This window comes from Panicum virgatum, chromosome 2K, assembly GCF_016808335.1.
Source record: "Panicum virgatum strain AP13 chromosome 2K, P.virgatum_v5, whole genome shotgun sequence".
NCBI classification, from domain to species: Eukaryota; Viridiplantae; Streptophyta; class Magnoliopsida; order Poales; family Poaceae; genus Panicum; species Panicum virgatum.
In genome coordinates, this window is record NC_053137.1 from 19,219,464 (window position 1) to 19,238,899 (window position 19,436).

The window sequence follows — 19,436 nt, forward strand, 5'->3', positions numbered from 1 at the left end:
AGGATCGGTCCATCAGCCGTGTGTCAAGTTTGCCAAGTTTAGGACGACCCAGATCCTATTTCCGGGGACTAATCTGCACACGTGGAGAGCTTTGTTAACTGACTTCTTAGGCTTAGGACGGTACTGATGATGTGTGGTGTCTAGAGGTTCCACGTTCTACGATCTGCCTGCCTAGCAGTACACACTAGAGCCGCTTGGCCCAGCTCCAGGTCTGATACTTCTGTTCCAATAACACATTATGTTCACGACAATTTGGTGTACCGCTATATTTGGAAATTGTTCATCTCAGCTCATAGATTGCTTTGGTTTCCCAACCATTGGAGGCGGAAGCTAGCTGAGGCTTGATTTTCTCAGGAAGAAGAAAGAGATGGTGTGGCTGGTATTGATCACCATTATTTATAAGAGCCTGTGTGAGGCAAATGGTGAAGCGTCTGGATTGATAGCAAGATGAAAAGATGGAATTCGAATCGTCTCTACGGGGTGCAAAGAGATTGATCCAGGGGCAAAGAAGTGTTTTCGCCTGTTGGGTGCGGGGGAGATGAGAAGTCATCAGAAATAAAGGCCGGAGGAATTCTCGAGAAGAGAATCGGAGTGGATTGATGAGTTTCAAAGTAAAAATTATTTATTTCACTCCAAAACTGGGGGGCATGTGTTGACACCGTTTTTTTGGCACGTGTCAATCCGGTAGACTGGCAGCCGATGAAGAATGGGCCGGCGTTGGGCTGGAGAAAGAAAAGAGGATGTCTTGGGCCGAAGGAGCATCGTAGCCGATGAAGCTAAGAAAAGAGCCGACGATGCTAAGTTGGCAAGTTATCTTTTAGATTTTGTTTTGTTTAGATAGGCAAGTTTGTTTTCTTGGTTTGCAAGGATGTAATCTCGCTGTATCGGCACCAGGATCTAGGTTTAGACTATAAATAGCTGACCTCCGGCATTTGTAAACTTTGATCAACCACATCTAACACAACATTTACATTCAAATGCATCTACCTTTCCGCACGGCGACTTCGCCCAAGTTGTAGTAGTTTTTTTTCCTTTACGAGTTCTTCTCAGCAGGTATGTTCCATCACTTGTTGAAAAGTTCCGAGTAGAGTTGTGTAGATGAGTTCAGGTTGACGGCGCATCGCTTCTTCCTCTATCTATGGCGCTCAAAGTTATCAAGCATGTTGGATCCGTCCGGCGGAGTCTGACTATTCACCAGTTATCGAGCTCTCTAGATCCGTCCGACGGGGTTTAGTCTGCTCACCAAGTTATCGGTAGAAGTTATCAACTTGTTAGGATAATTGATCCGTTAATCTTGCTTGTTGTTGCTTTTACCACCAAGTTATCGATATATGCTTAGTTCTTTCTAGGTTAATCTATTTAATCTGGTTTGTTCTAAGTTTATATCACAGTTATCGGTAATTGTTTAGATTTTGCTAGGTTGACTTGTTAATCTAGTTTGTTTTAAGTTTTTACCATGATTTATCCAGCTTAGATCTGTTCACTGTCGGCTGATTACGTGATTGTATCACCATAGCCGATAAGATTCAGGTTTAGGTGTTGTTCCCCAAAGCCGCATCATTTTAGATCAGCCCATCATTGTCATGTCGGCTGTACGGTAGCCGATCGCTGACGTCACCGGCATTCGGTTGGCTAGCCGATTGTACCCTAGAATTTAACGTTTACCTTCCTTGTCAATTGTAGGTCAAATTGACTGGCACGCCGAGCGCACCACATGCGCGCCGACTGGGTTCGGTACTCGGAGCGAAGCAGATCTCCCCGGCCCTAGTGTATGTGGAGTGTGAGAACCCATCCGTGGGATTTTCGCGTCAACAAGGAGCATTGGCTTGCATCCTCTTCCTCCTCTTCACTTGAGTTTCTTTTGATTGCCATCTTTTTTCAACATTCTTACTTGTTTATTTGCAAGAGCACTATATATCGGTGAAGAAGGTGGAGTTCTTGGCTTGATGTCATTGCGAAACTCATGTGCAGTCACCTTGTTGAGGACTTGATTTGGTGTCAATGTGGAAAGCTCTTTCTCATAGAGAATGGTTGTCACCAAATCATAATCCGGCCTTCGTAGTGAGTGAAGGGTTTTGCGAATGTGATCCATTTCTCCAATTTGCTTCATACCTAAGGAATTAATCTCATTCACAGGAACATTCAATCGTGAGTATATAGATTCGGAATTCTCGTAATCAAGTTGCTTAAAGCTATTAAGCCTATATATGAGAACATAATATTTTTTATTGGCAACATCCTTTGTGCCCTCATGGATCTCATTAATAGTCTTCCATAGCTCTTTAGTATTTTTACAAGCAAACACTCGATTGAACACATTGTTTTCAAGAGAACTCAACATAACACATTTTGCAATAGCATCATATTGTTTCTCTTGTTGACCATTGTTTTTCACACCTTCACTCGTTACTCTCCAAACATTTAGGCCCTTAGCTTGAAGATGGGATTGCATTAAAATCTTCCATCTTTGGAAGCTCGTGCCATTGAACCATGGAGGAGGTCCTAATGAATCCATCCCTTCCCAAACGAGCTAACTCAATAGGCGGTGAAGCCAAAACCGATCCAATGAGCCAGTATATATAGATTGCCAATAGAATTGGCTTTTTTTTGTGAAAGATGTGAGTCCTGGCTCTGATACCAATTGAAAGGAATCGGGCGCTCGTAGCCTAAGAGGGGGAAGGGGTGAATTAGGCAACTTAAAACCTTAACCTAAGGCTCCAACTAGTTTGCATAATATTTAAACTAAAACATGCTATCTAAATGTGCAACTACAGTTTTTCTAGTGTGAAACCCTCATCCCAAAATAGTTATGCAACCTATAAGCAATCCTAGCATGATACTACACTAAGAAAGTAAAGGCACACAAGTTGCAATAAGAAATGCGGAAACGTAAAGAGGGGATGAGAGAAAGCAAACTCTCGGCATGAATATTTATCGTGTGGTATCGGTAGGTACTAAGTCACCCCTAGTCCACGTTGTTGAAGCACTTACGGAGAGTATTGCTTCTCGGTAATCAAGTCTCTTCCGGGACTCTTCTTGACTCGCCACAAAGGCTATGTCAAGTCACCACGGTCACCTTGATCTCGCTTTTCACTAAGGAGCTTCTCCACGAAAGATGACCAGCGTACCAAGATACACATTGGTTCACTCAAGAACCAGCTCACAAGACTCAACACCTTGCTCTCACACTCTCTCAAGAGCTAATCCTAGCACTAACACTCACAAAGCTTGTGCTAAGCCTAAGTGTATGATCAATATGCTCTTTGGATGGTTTGGAGATGTTGTTCAATATGTATGGGGTGTCTCTAGTCTTCAGCTCCCTTGAAATGGCCGGGGTGAGGCATATATATAGGCCACCAACTCGGAGTAGCAGTTACTAGCCGTGATCCTCTTTCTGCGTAGGGCATCGGAACTTCCTATGGGGGAACTTTCAATGGGGGCGTCGGTATTTCCGGTCACTCTGAGTGTAAATAGTAGCCGTTGGGAAGCTGACACAGTGGCAAACTTACGTCATTGCTCCGACGCCTTACTCTGGTGGGGCATCGGAAATTCCAGTGCTGAAGAGAATTTTGTTCCTGGAACTGCATTGCTGACGTATTTCTCCGGTGCTTTGCTCTGATGGTGCATCGGAAATTCCGGTGCTTAAGAAATTCTTCTGCTGCCCAAAATATCGTCTATGAGTAATACTACTGTGTATACTCTGATGCTTCACTTGGGGGGCCATCGGAAATTCTAGTGCTACTAGGATTTTTCCACTTGACTCTGCAGCGCACAGAGAATTGCCCCGGTACTAGTGATTCGGATATTCCGGTGATGGGTCATCGGAGGTTCTGAAGGCCACCGGATATTCTGGTGCAACTGATTTCTGCAGAACTCATCCAACTCAGCGTTTCTTTGAGTTTTTTCTTCGTGTTTTGCTTTGCTACGGCTTTTTACTTAATCCTTGGAACCTAGAAAGATTCACTTGACAAATAAACTCGTTAGTTCCATTGATTGCATTGTCAATCGATCACCAAAATCACTCGAAATAGTCTAAATGGGGCCATATTCATTACTAGGCCCTCCCACAAGTACTCCTGCGACCTCGCCGCGCACACCTCCCTCAAGCCTAGGTATGCGTATCCCACCAACCCTTGATCCTTCCATGGAATCAAATCTTCCTCCACCCACCGGGATTGCCTGCTAGCTGCTTGGAGATCTGGCCGGCCGCGATTTCTTCTTTTTGTTTCTCCCCTAAGTCCATTCCGCGTAGCTCGATAGAGTGAGGGCTCAAATTGGGGAAACAGGCTAGGGTTTGTTTGTTTCCTAGGGAATTATTTTCGATGAGGGGTGGTGATTCCTCGATTGGGGCAAGCGGCGTGTTCGACCCCACCACGACCATAATCGCCACGTTATGGTGGCTACCAAATCATCGGCGCCTCAACCCTTGCCTATACTTTGTCGCCGCCACCCGACCAGCTTAATTAGTGTTGAATATGTTCCAAATTCATATTGGGCTGGCCGACTTCTGCTGTAGCGAAGCGGAGGCCCGAGCAAAGCCAACGGCAGGGCCGGAGCGAAACGGTATGGTACATATACCCTTGATTAGGGTTTACTCCATTCATTCTCTTGTAAGCCGCCATATGGCGTTGTAACCCAAAACTCTTGATAATAGTGAGAAGTGTTGCTGGCTAGCGCCCGTGGTTTTTTTCCCTTCGCATTGGAGGAGTTTTCCACGTAAACTCGTGTGTCTCCGCTAGGATTGATCTTACTTGTTTCATCATTTAGTCGCCGTTACTTGTAACAAGTGGTACCAGAGCTGTAGTTGCAGATTAGGGTTCCATGTCGACGTCGATAAAGTTCGATCTTCCGTTGCTGGATTACAACACGAGGTTCTCGCTATGGCAAGTCAAGATGCGGGGGATTCTGTCGCATAATCATGGCTATGATGAGGGCTGGATAAATTCGGGAAGCAAAGGAAGGCTGAGTGGACTCCTGAGGAGATCCGCAAGGATCAGAAGGTGCTTGCCCTAATTCAGCTTCATCTTAGTAATGATATTTTGCAGGAGGCGTTGGAGGAAAAGTTTGTTGCAGAACTCTGGCTGAAAGTGGAATCGATCTGTATGTCCAAGGATCTAACCAGTAAGATGCATATGAAGATGAGCACTCTTAAGATGAAGGAGGATGATTCGGTGATATGCCACATATCTGAATTCAAGAAGATCGTTGCCGACCTAGTGTCGATGGAGGTGAAGTATGATGATCAGGACTTAGGTCTTTTACTGTTATGTTCATTGCCAAATTCGTATGCTAATTTTCGTGACACCATACTTTTGAGCCGTGATGAACTCACCCTAAAGGAAGTTTATGAGGCTCTCCAGTCCAGGGAGAAGATGAAAGGCATGGTGCAGTCTGACGGGACATCGTCCTCCAAGGGCAATGCTTTGCATGTGAGAGGCAGATCTGAGCATAGATCCTCCAATGACAGCAATGATCGTAACAAGAGTCATGATGGGAGAAGCCATTCAAAGTCCAAGCTGCGTAAGAAGTTCTGTAATTACTACAAGAAGACTAATCATTTTATTGAGGATTGTTTAAAATTTAAGAATAAGGAGAAGAAGAAAAACAATTCTGATGGTAAGGCTTCCGTTGTTTCTGCTGCTGACTCTGATTCGGGAGACTGTCTGGTTGTTCTTGCTGGTTGTGTTTCTGGTCATGATGAATGGATTCTTGATTCCGCATGTTCATTTCATATCTGCATTAACAAAGATTGGTTTAGTTCCTATAAGCCTGTGTAGAAAGGAGATGTTGTGCGCATGGGAGATGATAACCCACGCGACATTGTGGGGATTGGCTCAATTCGGATCAAGACTGATGATGGCATGACACACACACACTGAAAAATGTCAGATATATACCAAGGATGACCAGAAATCTTATCTCGCTGAGCACGCTTGATGCAGAAGGTCTTAAATATTCCGGTTCGAATGGCGTTCTAATGGTATCAAAAGGTTCTTTTATTTGCTTCAAAGGTGATTTGAATTCTACTAAGTTATATGTCCTTAGAGGAAGTACTTTACCTGGTTCTGTTTCCGCTGCTGCTGTTACTAATGGTGAACTTAGTAAAACTAACCTCTGGCATATGCGTTTGGGACACATGAGTCTACTTGGTATGGCAGAATTGATGAAGAGAAACTTGCTGGATGGCTGCACTTCGAGTAGCATGAAGTTTTGTGAGCATTGTATTTTTGGGAAGCACAAAAGGGTGAAATTCAACACTTCAGAAAAGTATGGCCATATTTTCTGAAACATAAAGATGATACCTTTGCATCTTTTAAGGATTGTAAAGTTATGATAGAAAGGCAAACTGAAAGGAAGGTAAAATTGCTTCGTACTGATAATGGTGTAGAGTTTTGTTCACATGCCTTTAATGATTATTGTAGGAAAGAAGGCATTCTTAGGCATCACACCATCCCGCACACTCCGCAACAAAATGGTGTGGCCGAACGTATGAACAGAACCATCATTTCAAAGGCTCGTTGCATGCTGTCCAATGCAAGGATGAGCAAGCGTTTTTGGGCTGAAGCTCCTGCTACTGCATGCTATTTGATAAACAGGTCGCCTTCTATCCCACTAAATAAGAAAACTCCCATTGAGGTATGGTCCGGTACGCCTGCTGATTATTCACAGTTGAAAGTTTTTGGCTGCACTGCTTATGCACATGTTGATAATGGAAAATTAGAGCCTAGAGCTGTTAAGTGTCTTTTTCTTGGTTATGGTTCGGGGGTTAAAGGCTATAAATTGTGGAATCCCAAAATAAAAAAGACTTTCATGAGCAGGAGTGTTGTTTTCAATGAATCTGTGATGTTTAATGACAGTTTGTCCTCAGATCATGTTCCAGATAATTATGAAAAGGAGCTGCAGCGTATGAGCGTGCAGGTGGAGCATGTTGATGATGAGATAGGTGTGCAAGTGGAGCCTGTTGATGACCAGGACATCGATGTTGCTGATGATGATGCTCATGATGTTGTTCAGCAAACTCCTCCTGAGGAGGATTTGCCTATTGCTCAACGCAAATCAAAGAGGAGTTGTGGACCTCCGAAATGTCTTATTGAAAAATGTAATCTGTCTTATTATGCTTTGAGTTGTGCTGAACAGGTGGAGAATTGTCATGAGCTAGCAACTTATACTGAAGCTGTTCGTTGTGGTGATCGTGAGAATTGGATTTCAGCTATGCATGAGGAGATGCAGTCTCTCGAGAAGGACAATACATGGGAGGTGTCTTTGCCTGAGAAAAAGAAGACCATCCGCTGCAAATGGATCTTCAAGAGAAAGGAGGGTCTAACTCCAAGCGAGCCTCCAAAGTTTAAGGCAAAGTTAGTTGCAAAAGGTTACAGTCAAATTCCGGGTGTTGATTATAATGATGTGTTCTCTCCAGTTGTAAAGCACAGTTCAATCTATACATTCTTTAGTATTGTTGCTTCACATGATCTTCAGATTGAGCAGTTAGATGTGAAGACTGCGTTTTTGCATGGAGAGCTTGAGGAGGACATATACATGGACCAGCCGGAAGGGTTCATAGTGCCTAGCAAGGAGAAATTTGTGTGCAAGTTGAAGAGATCCTTGTATGGTTTGAAGCAGTCCCCTCGTCAATGGAATAAGAGGTTTGATTCATTTATGCTGTTACATGGTTTTAAAAGGTCTAAATATGATAGCTGCGTTTATATCAAGCATGTTAATGGATCACCTATATACTTGCTGTTATACGTTGATGATATGCTGATTGCTGCCAAGAGTAAAGTTGAAATCACTAAATTGAAGAAATTGTTGAGTAGTGAGTTCGACATGAAAGATCTTGGTGCTGCTAAGAAAATTCTCGGTATGGAAATTACTAGAGACAAAAAAAATCTGGTTTGCTATTTCTTAGTCAGCAAAATTATGTTAAGAAAGCTCTTCAGCGTTTCAACATGCAAGATGCAAAAGCTATTAGTACCTCTATTGCACCTCACTTTAAATTATCAGCTGCACAATGTCCTAGTACAGATGAAGAAACTGAATACATGTCAAGAGTTCCTTATTCTAGTGCTGTTGGGTCTTTGATGTATGCCATGGTTTGCTCTCGCCCAGATTTAGCATATGCTATGATTTTGGTCAGTAGATACATATCTAATCCTGGTAAAGAACACTAGAAGGTAGTTCAGTGGGTTTTCAGGTACCTCAGAGGCACAACAGATTATTGTTTGAAGTTTGGCAGAACTGACAAGAGACTTATTGGTTATGTGGATTCAGATTATGGTGCTGATCTGGACAGGAGAAGGTCATTGACTGGTTATGTGTTCACTATTGGCAGTTGTGCTGTGAGTTGGAGGGCTACATTGCAGTCTGTTGTTGCTTTGTCTACTACTGAAGCAGAATATATGGCAGTTTCTGAAGCGTGCAAGGAACTAATTTGGTTGAAAGGCTTGTATGCTGAGCTGTGTGGAGTTAATTCTTGTATCAATCTTTACTGTGACAGTCAAAGTGCTATTTACCTTACTAAAGATCAGATGTTTCATGAAAGGACTAAACATATTGATATCAAGTACCATTTTGTTCGTGATGTGATCGAAGAAGGTGAGCTGAAGGTATGCAAGATTAGTACTCATGATAATCCTGCTGATATGTTGACAAAGCTAGTTCCTGTTGCTAAGTTTGAGCTGTGCTCAAGCTTAGTTGGATTGATTGATTAGCCCAAGAGGCTATTTTTTGCGCCAGAAGTATTCTTTCTTTGTTATGTTCAGGATGAAGGTGTTGATTTATGCTACAAGAGGAATTTGTCTCAAGGTAGAGTTTGTTGAATATGTTCCAAATTCATATTGGGCTGGCCGACTTCTGCTGTAGCGAAGCGGAGGCCCGAGCAAAGCCAACGGCAGGGCCGGAGCGAAGCGGTATGGTACATATACCACCGGATATTCTGGTGCAACTGATTTCTGCAGAACTCGTACAATTCAGCGTTTCTTTGAGTTCTTTCTTCGTGTTTTGCTTTACTAGGGCTTTTTACTTAATCCTTGGAACCTAGAAAGATTCACTTGACAAATAAACTCGTTAGTTCCATTGATTGCGTTGTCAATCGATCACCAAAATCACTCGAAATAGTCTAAATGGGGCCATGTTCATTACTGGGCCCTCCCACAAGTACTCCTCCTGCGACCTCGCCGCGCACACCTCCCTCAAGCCTAGGTATGCGTATGCCACCAATCCTTGATCCTTCCATGGAATCAAATCTTCCTCCACCCACTGGGATTGTCTGCTTGCTGCTTGGAGATCTGGCCGGCCGCGATTTCTTCTTTTTGTTTCTCCCCTAAGTCCATTCCGCGTAGCTCGACAGAGTGAGGGCTCAGATTGGGGAAACAGGCTAGGGTTTGTTTGTTTCCTAGGGGATTATTTTCGATGAGGGGTGGTGATTCCTCGATTGGGGCAAGCGGCGTGTTCGACCCCACCACGACCATAATCGCCACGTTATGGCGGCTACCAAATCATCGGCGCCTCAACCCTTGCCTATACTTTGTCGCCGCCACCCGACCAGCTTAATTAGTGTTGAATATGTTCCAAATTCATATTGGGCTGGCCGACTTCTGCTGTAGCGAAGCGGAGGTCCGAGCAAAGCCAACGGCAGGGCCGGAGCGAAACGGTACGGTACATATACCCTTGATTAGGGTTTACTCCATTCATTCTCTTGTAAGCCGCCATACGGCGTTGTAACCCAAAACTCTTGATAACAGTGAGAAGTGTTGCTGGCTGGCGCCCGTGGTTTTTCCCCTTCGCATTGGAGGGGTTTTCCACGTAAAATCGTGTGTCTCCGCTGTGATTGATCTTACTTGTTTCATCGTTTAGTCGCCGTTACTTGTAACAATTAGCATGTACTGCTGCTAGTTATTAACCTGTTTGCACCACCTGACCCCTTCCAGGCAACAGCATGCATGCTTTTGCTCCACCTCATGATCATTTTGGCTGCACCATGTAATTTGGATTCTACATGTGCAAATTGCATACAAGGTTTGACTAGTGTCTTACAAGGTTTGAGTTACCTTGATACCGAGCTCAAAATGTTGTCTTGGTGGCTAGTAACTTCTTCCTAGGAAACTAAGGCTCAATCTTCACTTTTATTATATATCTAGTCCATTCTACAATGCATAATTTCTGACGTTGGACATGGGGCACTTATGTCATAATCAATTAAGCATTTATACGAAATCAAATCGCTGCATCTGCTTCTCAAGGCAAACAAGATTCAGCCCCACCAACTTACTGTTTACAAAGATGTTGTATATGTTCCCCGCTAGTATATCTGGGAATCACAAGTAACCTCCTCGGATATGGCTAAGATAGTCCCACCGGTTGTGCAGTCTAAACCAGGAAGTGAGATTGGCTGCATATAGTCACTAGTCAGGTTTTTCCCCTCTATTACTCAGTACTCACTACCTACTCCCGTGTATACAGTTAAGAGGGCCAGCAGACCCAAGAGGAGTTACAGAAGCGGAACCTCAGGGAGGAACTTGAGGAACGTGAGCGCAAGCACTACTCTTCCAAGGACAAGTCCTATGCTGGTATGCCTACCTTTTCTTTCCCCCTTTACATGGTCATCTAATCGTAAATTGTAAGTTTGTTGTACAATTCCTAAAGAAGAGAGAGACCGGCGGAAAAGTTCAAGCCAGCTGCTCTTAGAAGGTTGGTGGAAAAAATGCTGCATGATATCTGTTCATGCTGTGGCTTAGTGATGACTTATTCCTTTCTTGCCGTAACTCACAGGTTCAAAGAGAGATGCTGAGGATAAGATAGTTCCACGAGAAATCGATGCAGATGATTCTGATGTGGAGCCTAAAAGTGACGGCGAAAGGTCTGTATCATTTTCCTTGTGGAGTAGTGATTTATATCTGTTATTTTGCATTGCCTAGCATAGTGGCGTGTTCAGTTTATTGTGACTATTCTGTCTTCACTTCAAGCGGGCTGATAAATAAGGCAACACTGTTTAGGAGTAATTGTTTGTCCCATGTTCTCATTATGTAGTAAATTTTGCTTCACTATGTTTTGTTGCTCTTATACACATTGAATTGCAAATTCTATTCAGTGATGAAGACGACGATGACGACGATGACGACGATGACGACACGGAAGCACTAATGGCAGAGCTTGAGAGGATTAAGAAAGAAAGAGCTGAGGAGAAGCTTAGAAAGGTTTGTTAATTTTTGTATCTCTATCATGATTTTCCAATGTGATGTTCATTCAGGTTTTAGAAGCATAATGGAAATGGTTGAATTGCAGGAGCGCCAACAAGCAGAAGAGGAGGCGAAGATGAAGGAGGCTGAACTGATGCGGGGAAACCCTTTGATCAATATCAACAATCCTGGCTCCTTCAGCGTTAAGAGAAGGTAAGATGCTGATGATTAGCTTCTTGTGTTATACCATGTCATGTAATAGAAATCCTCAAGCAGCTTCTGGTGAGCCTAATCTTGCTCTGACATGTGTGGTTTGTAGGTGGGATGATGATGTGGTATTCAAGAACCAGGCAAGCGGAGAAACTAAGACTCCAAAACGGTTCATTAACGACACCATCAGAAGTGATTTCCACCGCAAATTTCTGCAGAGGTACATGAAGTGAGGCTTGTGCTGTGTATGGTTGAACACGTCCCTGCCGTGGTATGTCAGGGCCTTGTTTCGCGGCTCATCGTCTTGTAATAGATGTTTGTGTTTGAGCGTGGGACCATTGTGCTGTATGAAATAACGAGCTTTTTTTACTATGCTTGGAAATACTTCCTAACGCTTTATAATACCTCCCAACACCTACCCATAATATTATTTTAAATTAATTTTAATTATTGAAAGGTAGAATAGTAATTGGATACCCCAAATCCCCACCTGCCTCCGCTAAACCCCACGCCCGCCGGCGTCTTCTCTCTCCTGGTGAGAGTCGCCCCCACCACCGCCTCCCGCCGCGCCCTCGGCTGCTGTCACTGCCGCGTCCCTACCTCGCTGCAGCCTTGCTCGCCGGCCGGCGATCTCCCCCGTCAGACCCTCTCGATTCAATTCCTCCCAGCGTGAGCACCTCCACGCCCTCCTCTACCTTCCCCAACCCGTGGCCGACACTCTCCTACCTGAGCAGAGCTCCCCACGAGCTCCGTGATGCCGTAGCCATGGCTACCTCGGCCGCCGTACCCAACCTTCGTTTCCCATGCCCGGAGTCACCAAAGTGAAACCCCCTCACCCTCCTCTCTCTCTCCCCATGCCCTCGGATTCGAGGACGGTGGCCGGAGCTGACGCCGGCTTGAGCTCGAGCAACTCAGCCATGGCGTTCCGGCAAAGAAAGAACACGAGCTTGTCTTCTCTGTTTATCTCCTGAGCACGTTTGGGCTTAGTTCTTTATGGACCAAGGCGCCGTTGCTGGGCCATCCATCCGGCCTGGGCGACCACTTGCAGCTGCAGGGGCTGCCGTTCAGGGCACGCGCCGAGCACGACGCCGTGGAGGTGAAGCTGTCGGCGGCGGAGAGACTGCTCTCGCTGGACTGGTACGGCGAGTACCAGTTCAAAGTTAGAACATTATTTTTATAATCATAAATTTACCCTTTTACCCTTAATAAAAAAAATAACTATGAAAAAGAAATTGACATGAATTCCTAATTCTCTTAACTTTGGAGGCGTTGGGAGGCGTTACGGCACATATGGGCCCACCGACCATAGACACATCTAACGCCTCCTTATTGACGCCTCTCAACGCCTTCCCATGTATTGGGCCCACGAATCATAGACACATGAAACGACTCCTGATGCCTCCCCAAGCATTGTAAAATTTCTCATGAAATAACACACATGCCCTTTAAAGATGTGGTTTGTCTCCGGTCTGAAATGATTAATGATACCGGCCTAAGAGCAACTCCAATAAATTCTTTAAATAAACCCCCATCTTAAATTTAGAGAGTTAAATAAAAAAACCACGCTCCAGCAGACCCTACTAAATTTCCCATTTTGGCGAGGCCTCCAAATCTCTTCCCCCACTCTCTATTCCTGGAGGGTCTCTAGGGAACTCTCTATCCACTGATAGGTCCCACCCATTAGATTAAAAGAAGAGGATGAGATTTAGAGGCCACCGCTGAAGTTGAGGTTAAAAAATTAGCCCTAAAAAAATAGATGGGGTCCTTACTCAAGAAGTAGAGGGTCTGATTTGAGGGCCATTATTACTGGAGATGCTCTAAACCCTTCTCCAAATGGGGAAAGTTAAAGAAATACAGTGCGCTTTGTATATTTTATGATGTGATGAATGTGGGACAAAGTTGCAGAAATCCTTAGATATAAAAAAGCTGATAAACCAGTTACAGCAGTAGTGGGTACACATGATACTATTGTGCAGATGAAAAACTAAATTAGATAATACAGAAGATGACACGGTCGATTATTTGGGCCTGATGATGTGCTATTGCCATGGTAAAGAAGGAATGCTGACTCTTATTTAGCTGATCTTTCGAGTTGCTGGGAGGCCGAAGATTATTATGAAGGACCCGACGTTTATGAAGACTACTGAAGAAATTGCTGGAATGCTGACTCTTATTTAGCGCACGGGCGTCCCCTCGGCGCGATACCCTCCAGGCAGCGTGAAAGCTGATGCAAATGTCACAGTAGCGATGAGTACGGCGACAATGCTAATCACCTGCGTCGCATGCGTATATTTCTCCGACTCATCCCGTATAGGGCTATATTTCTCATACAAGAGCTGCGGCCGAACCCCACTGTGAGCTCCTGCGTACGCTAATGTCTTCTCTATCAAGATGGGAACGAGCCGACCCGGCCCTGGCTTTCGACCCGGCCCCATGGCCTCGAGGCCAATTCTAGGGGTCTTGGGTCGACCCATTTCTCCTATATGTTATGGTTTTGATGGCCTATTGGGTATTATGGGTCGACCCAAATATTTTTTTCTATAATTCTAAACTAGGAATACTATCAACACTTTTAGTAAAGATAAAATTCAAGATTAAAATATATCACAATAATATATTAAGATTGTTAGCAATGCATCAAATTAAATATGTTTACTAGCGATCCATGATTTTAATTTTATCCATTTTCACTTCCAACGTGTGATATTTCTCATTATATTTTGAAGTATATAGAATCTAACAACTTATGACTAGTTGTATTTATTCAAAAGAATGAAGAAAACCAATAAATCAAATAAAAAATTATTAATATGATAAGTGGGTCGATCCATAATACCCATTGGGTCAATAGGTTTCAGCCCTATTGATCTATTTTGGAATTTAGGGTCGGTCTCTATAACCCATTGACCCTATTTTTATGGGTCGTGTCAACTACCCAATGGGTCGAGCCGGCCCATTCTCATCTTGACACTCAGGAGAGAAACTCATTTCTTTTTTTCAAAGAAAGAGAGGCCCGTCCTTATCTTCTCTCGGAAACCAAGGAACGGCCATTCTCTTCCCTTTCTCTCTCCTTTATCTCCTTACTTTGTTTGGTTTCCTAGCACAATTTGTGTTCGGAAAGGAATCTTGCATGCATGAAGTATTAAACAAAATTTATTTATAAAATCTTTTCATAGATAAGTGTAATTTTGCGCGACGAATCTAATGAGCCTAATTAATCCATGATTGGATACAGTAATCATCCTCTAATCATGCGGTCAAAGGTCTCGTTAGATTCGTCTCGCGAAGTAGCGCAGGGATTGTGGAGTTAGTTTTATAAACTGTCTTTATTTAATATCCGCAATTAATGATCAAAATTAGCTACAATACCTAGCGCTACTAAACCAAACAAGGCCTCCGGGAGGAAATGCAGGGAGGAGCTCCTGCGTGCGTGTGGGCAGCTGCGCCTGCCCCTGGCGCACACCGGCAGCCAGGGCGCGCAAGCCTATGCGCCGGAGGCCGGGGCCTGGGCTATGCCTGCCCGTGGCCGGCAGCCGGAAGCCGAGCCGGTGGCCAGGGCAGGCGGCCAGGGGTGCCGCTCCGCGCGCCCGCTCCTGGGACGGCAGCCGGGAGGCCAAGCCGGCGGTTGGGACCGGCGGCCGGAGACGGGCGAGGCCACGGCCAGCGACGGGGCCTGCGTCCGCGTCCGCGGCTTGCAGGCCCGGCGGTGCGGCGGCCTGCGCCCACGGTCTTCAAGACCGGCGGCGCGGGGGGCCTGCGCAGCGCGCGGCGGCCTTCGGGGCCGGCGAGGTGGCAGTTCGAGCGCCCGGCCAGATCCGGTGGGCGGCGGCGGTGCCCGCCTGCACCTTTTGGCAGCGGCCTAGGGGCCACACTCTGCTTGCCTTGCGGGTCGTGGTCTGCTGGACCACCTCTCCACACGCGTCTTTGGGACGGTATGGATTCGGCACTTCAGGGCCGACAGCGAGTGGAGGCAGAGCCATCCTACCATCTCCGGTACTGGTGATAGATAGCAACAGGTTGATTGCAAAAGAACAGATTTCTCACCTTCTTACCCTTAGCTCGGTAGAACTCGTGCTGATAACGTGTTAAGAAATCAGCTTGCAGTACTCACAAAAACACAGAATGGACACACGAGAGCACAGTGAGGAGAGGAGTTGCTATCTGTATTTCACTTTTCACTTCACGTTACAAAAGGTGAGAGTGACCTCCTATTTATAGGAGAGGAGATCAAGTTACAGCAATGTGAATTCAAAGACTTTCTCCCCCTCTTTATAAATTGGCCACCTTCAAAGTTCAGTTTTCACTTTGATTTACAACAAATATGATAATTTTAAAATTTTAAAATTTGCATTTAAACTAGGCCTAGAGCCGGCAGGCAGCTGCAAGCAGAGGCTGCTGCCGGCAGGCACATAAAGCAGTGACGAGTCCGGCTGCCGGCCGCTGTGCCTCGGGTCTCAACTATAATCTAGGGCGTAAAACAGGGGTGGATAACGGAGGCGACCAGTAGGCTCCAGCAGGTAATTTAGTTAGATTTTTTTTAAAAAATTATCGAAAACATCACGATGAATGTTTAGACACGTGCATGGAGTATTAAATATGAAATAAAAAACCAATTTCACAGTTCGCGTGTAAATTGCGAGCGAATCTTTTGAGTTTAGTTGCGTTATGATTTGACAACATGGTACAATAAACATTTGCTAATGACTGATTAATTAGACTTAATAAATTTGTCTCGCAGTTTACAGACGAAATCTGTAATTTGTTTTATTATCGGTCTATGTTTAATACTTTAAAAGTTTAAATTTGTGTCCATATACTTCAAAAAATTTATACCAAAAGAATTAAACACACCCGCTGGCACATTAGCTCTGCCACTTGATGTTGCATCGTACTGAAGAGGGCACATGTGCTACGGTACCAAAACTCAAACTTTTTCGCTAACTAAAGGTAGCGGATATCTTAAAAAAAATAAAAAATTCTGCGGTCAAGCCGTAAAAGTTTGTAGTACAAGACGCTAGTGGATGAAGCAATCTTCATTCACACTGAACTTTTTCCCTTTCTTTTGGGAAACATAGTAGAACTGCTCGTTTATCTAAGGAGGGAAGCAGGAAAGAAAGAGTCTTAGAGGTGTGATACTGATATCACATAATAAAACAACTTAAACTCACACCAAAACAGCAACAGATCGAACAGAAACCAAGGGAACTCAAGGAAACTCAGGCCTTCCACAGGCCGCCCCACGCCACGCTGCAAAAAGTTGGGCTTTGATCAACCCAAAAACCTGCACCTGCTGCAGTAACTTCCTGTCAAAAACTCCCCAGTTTCTTTCATTCCATCCAGATATATTCCACGCGGCAACCATCAAGATAGCCGCCGCTGATCTTTGCTTTTTGAGAGGAAAATAGGAAATGGCCAGCAGCAGCACGAATGTCCACCAAGCCCGCAGATGAAGTTCATCCATATCATCCTGAATATTCAGACTGAAGAAATAACGTACTGAAAATACTCGCACGGTTTATCTGCAGGATTGGTGACCTCTGCCCTACCTCGTGCATCAATTCGCACATCATTTTCACGAGCGTACGCATCGTTCAACCAAAGCATGGCTTCATTTATATTTCTCGAATCATTCAGTGAGCCTTACATGCATGGATCATGTATACGTACGTACATATTGTGACTGGCATCACCATCACCATCACTACCATCACCGGAATTAATAACAAAAAAGATACAATCAAAGTAGGAGTACAAAGCAAGCACGAACAAATCCCTCCAACAAACCGGAGGGCAGACAGGACACACAACGAGACCAACCCAGAAGTGCAAAGTCTCACCACTGCAAAAGCACGATCTGCATGCTCTGAGGTATGTAGAGCTTAAGTGATGGAACTACGGAGAACGCGTGCCGGCGTAGTATCTCTCTCAGTGGTGACCGCCAATGCCGCCGCCGCCGCCGCCGCCTCCACCGCCGAAGCCGGCGCCGTTGCCAAACCCAAACCCGAAGGCCTTGCCGCCGCCGCCGCCGCCGCTGCCGGCACCACCGCCGTAGCCGCCTCCACCGCCAAGACCGCCGCCCTTGCCGAAGCCGCCGCCGACCCCATGGCCGATCCCGCCGCCCTTGCCGAAGCCGCCGCCGATCCCGCCGCCCTTGCCAAAGCCGCCGCCAACGCCGTGGCCGATCCCGCTGCCAAGGCCGCCTCCCTTGCCGTAGCCTCCACCGATGCCATGGCCGATTCCTCCTCCGAGCCCGCCGCCCTTGCCGTACCCACCACCAAGACCGCCGCCCTTTCCGTAGCCCGCGCCGATGCCGCTGCCAACGCCGCCGCCGATGCCATGGCCGATCCCTTCGCCGAGCCCGCCGCCCTTGCCGAACCCTCCACCAAGGCCGCCGCCCTTCCCGTAGCCGCCACCGATGCCGCTGCCAACGCCGCCACCGATGCCGTGGCCGATCCCTTCTCCAAGGCCACCGCCCTTGCCGAACCCTCCACCAAGACCGCCGCCCTTCCCGTAGCCGCCACCGATGCCGCTGCCAACGCCGCCACCGATGTCGTGGCCGATCCCTTCTCCAAGGCCACCGCCCTTGCCGTACCCGCCGCCGATGCCATGGCCGAGCCCTCCGCCCTTGCCGAACCCTCCACCAAGGCCGCCGCCCTTGCCGAACCCGCCGCCGACGCCGTGCCCAAGCCCAGCACCGCCGCCGAGCCCGCCACCTTTTCCAAACCCGCCGCCGATGCCGTGGCCTTCGCCGCCGCCCATCCCAGCGCCACCGCCGTAGCCGCCGCCGGCTCCTCCACCGTACCCGCCGCCTCCACCTCCTCCTCCGCCATAGCCGCCCTTCCCGATCCCACCGCCAAGGCCCTTGCCCAAGTGCTTCTTGAGCCAGAGGAACTTCTCGTCCCCGGCGGCGTCCCTGGTGGTGGCGACCGGGCGAGCCCACGCGCCCACGGCCGCGCTGCTCAGGCAGAGCAGCAGCGCGAGCGCTGCTCCCTTGCTCCCCATAACGGCTCCTATCAGCAGCTAGCTAAGCTATTCCCGAGGAAGAAGAAGAAGAAGCTGCTTCTGGCTCGAGTCCCCGTTGCGGTGCGGTGCATTGGCCTCGCAGCTCGGCGGGTTATATAGCCGTAGCCGCAGCGGCGGCACAGCACAGCAGCGAGGCTATAGGAGAGGAGCTGAGCATTAAGTGATGGGTACCTGTGCACTGGGCTGGCCATGTGGTGGGGGAGGACGGCGGCCATGGCGCAATAAAGGATGGCGCGTGCATGCAGCTGGGTGGGTGGGCAGACGAGCTTGAGGGGGAGGAGTAAAGAGGGTTACTGCAATGGCGGGAGGGGTCGGTCGACAAATTGGCAGATGGATGGGCTGGACGGAGAAGAAGGGCGCTGCTACACGGCACGGGGCTTGCCAGCATTAAAACTTGTCACGGATTCGTCCTCGGCGCGTTCGGCGCCATTGGCGACGCGTGCATGTGCATGTGCATGTGCATGCATGCACACCCATCATCGCCCGGAGGAGAGACCGTGCTGTGCTGGCCAGGGCATGCACGTTTTTTTTTTCCTTCAGATAAAAAAAGAACAAAGCATGTACTGTGGGCCGCCTGTGGCACGACGAACCGTTCACCTCGGTTTGCAGTGTCAGAAGTCAGAACTCAGGGACACACTACTGTATCCGTTACCCCATTGGCACGGAGGGATTTCTAGGCTGCATATGCACCTTTTTTTTTCCCCACAACGTAACAGGAAACGTTCACACCCCTGCTGATTTCAAGGAAATCACGAGATCCTGGAGGTTTAGCTGCATCTGCACTTGTTTCGTTCGTGCTTTTCAGGTACAGCAAAGCCGGCCGGAAAGCTACCTGCCCCTATTATCGCAACTATGTGGGGGTACCACCGCAAAGTTTTGAGACTAGCTTGCATGCATGTTCGATAAACTACTCCCTCCTTCCCCGTTTATAAGTCATGGTGGAACATGACACGGTCTTCTAAACAACACTTTGACTATTTATTTATTATATAGTATATCACTTTTGATTATAAACTTATAATCATTGTA

General features: G+C 46.7%; 2 protein-coding genes across 2 annotated transcripts; one reads left to right on the top strand and one right to left on the bottom strand.

Annotated features, from left to right (window-relative positions):
* The first annotated feature begins 9,127 nt into the window (after positions 1-9,127).
* On the top strand, positions 9,128-11,796 carry LOC120695182 (protein CWC15 homolog). The gene is made up of 7 exons (XM_039978485.1): positions 9,128-9,198; positions 10,462-10,565; positions 10,642-10,686; positions 10,768-10,855; positions 11,087-11,192; positions 11,281-11,387; positions 11,494-11,796. The coding sequence occupies exons 1-7, from the start codon at positions 9,128-9,130 to the stop codon at positions 11,615-11,617; spliced, it is 645 nt and encodes a 214-aa protein (XP_039834419.1). The 3' UTR covers positions 11,618-11,796.
* A 5,178-nt stretch (positions 11,797-16,974) lies between these two features.
* Positions 16,975-18,528, bottom strand: LOC120670109 (glycine-rich cell wall structural protein-like). The gene has a single exon (XM_039950113.1). It carries the CDS (start codon positions 18,384-18,386, stop codon positions 17,310-17,312), a length of 1,077 nt encoding a protein of 358 aa, XP_039806047.1. The 5' UTR covers positions 18,387-18,528; the 3' UTR covers positions 16,975-17,309.
* Positions 18,529-19,436: the final 908 nt, after the last annotated feature.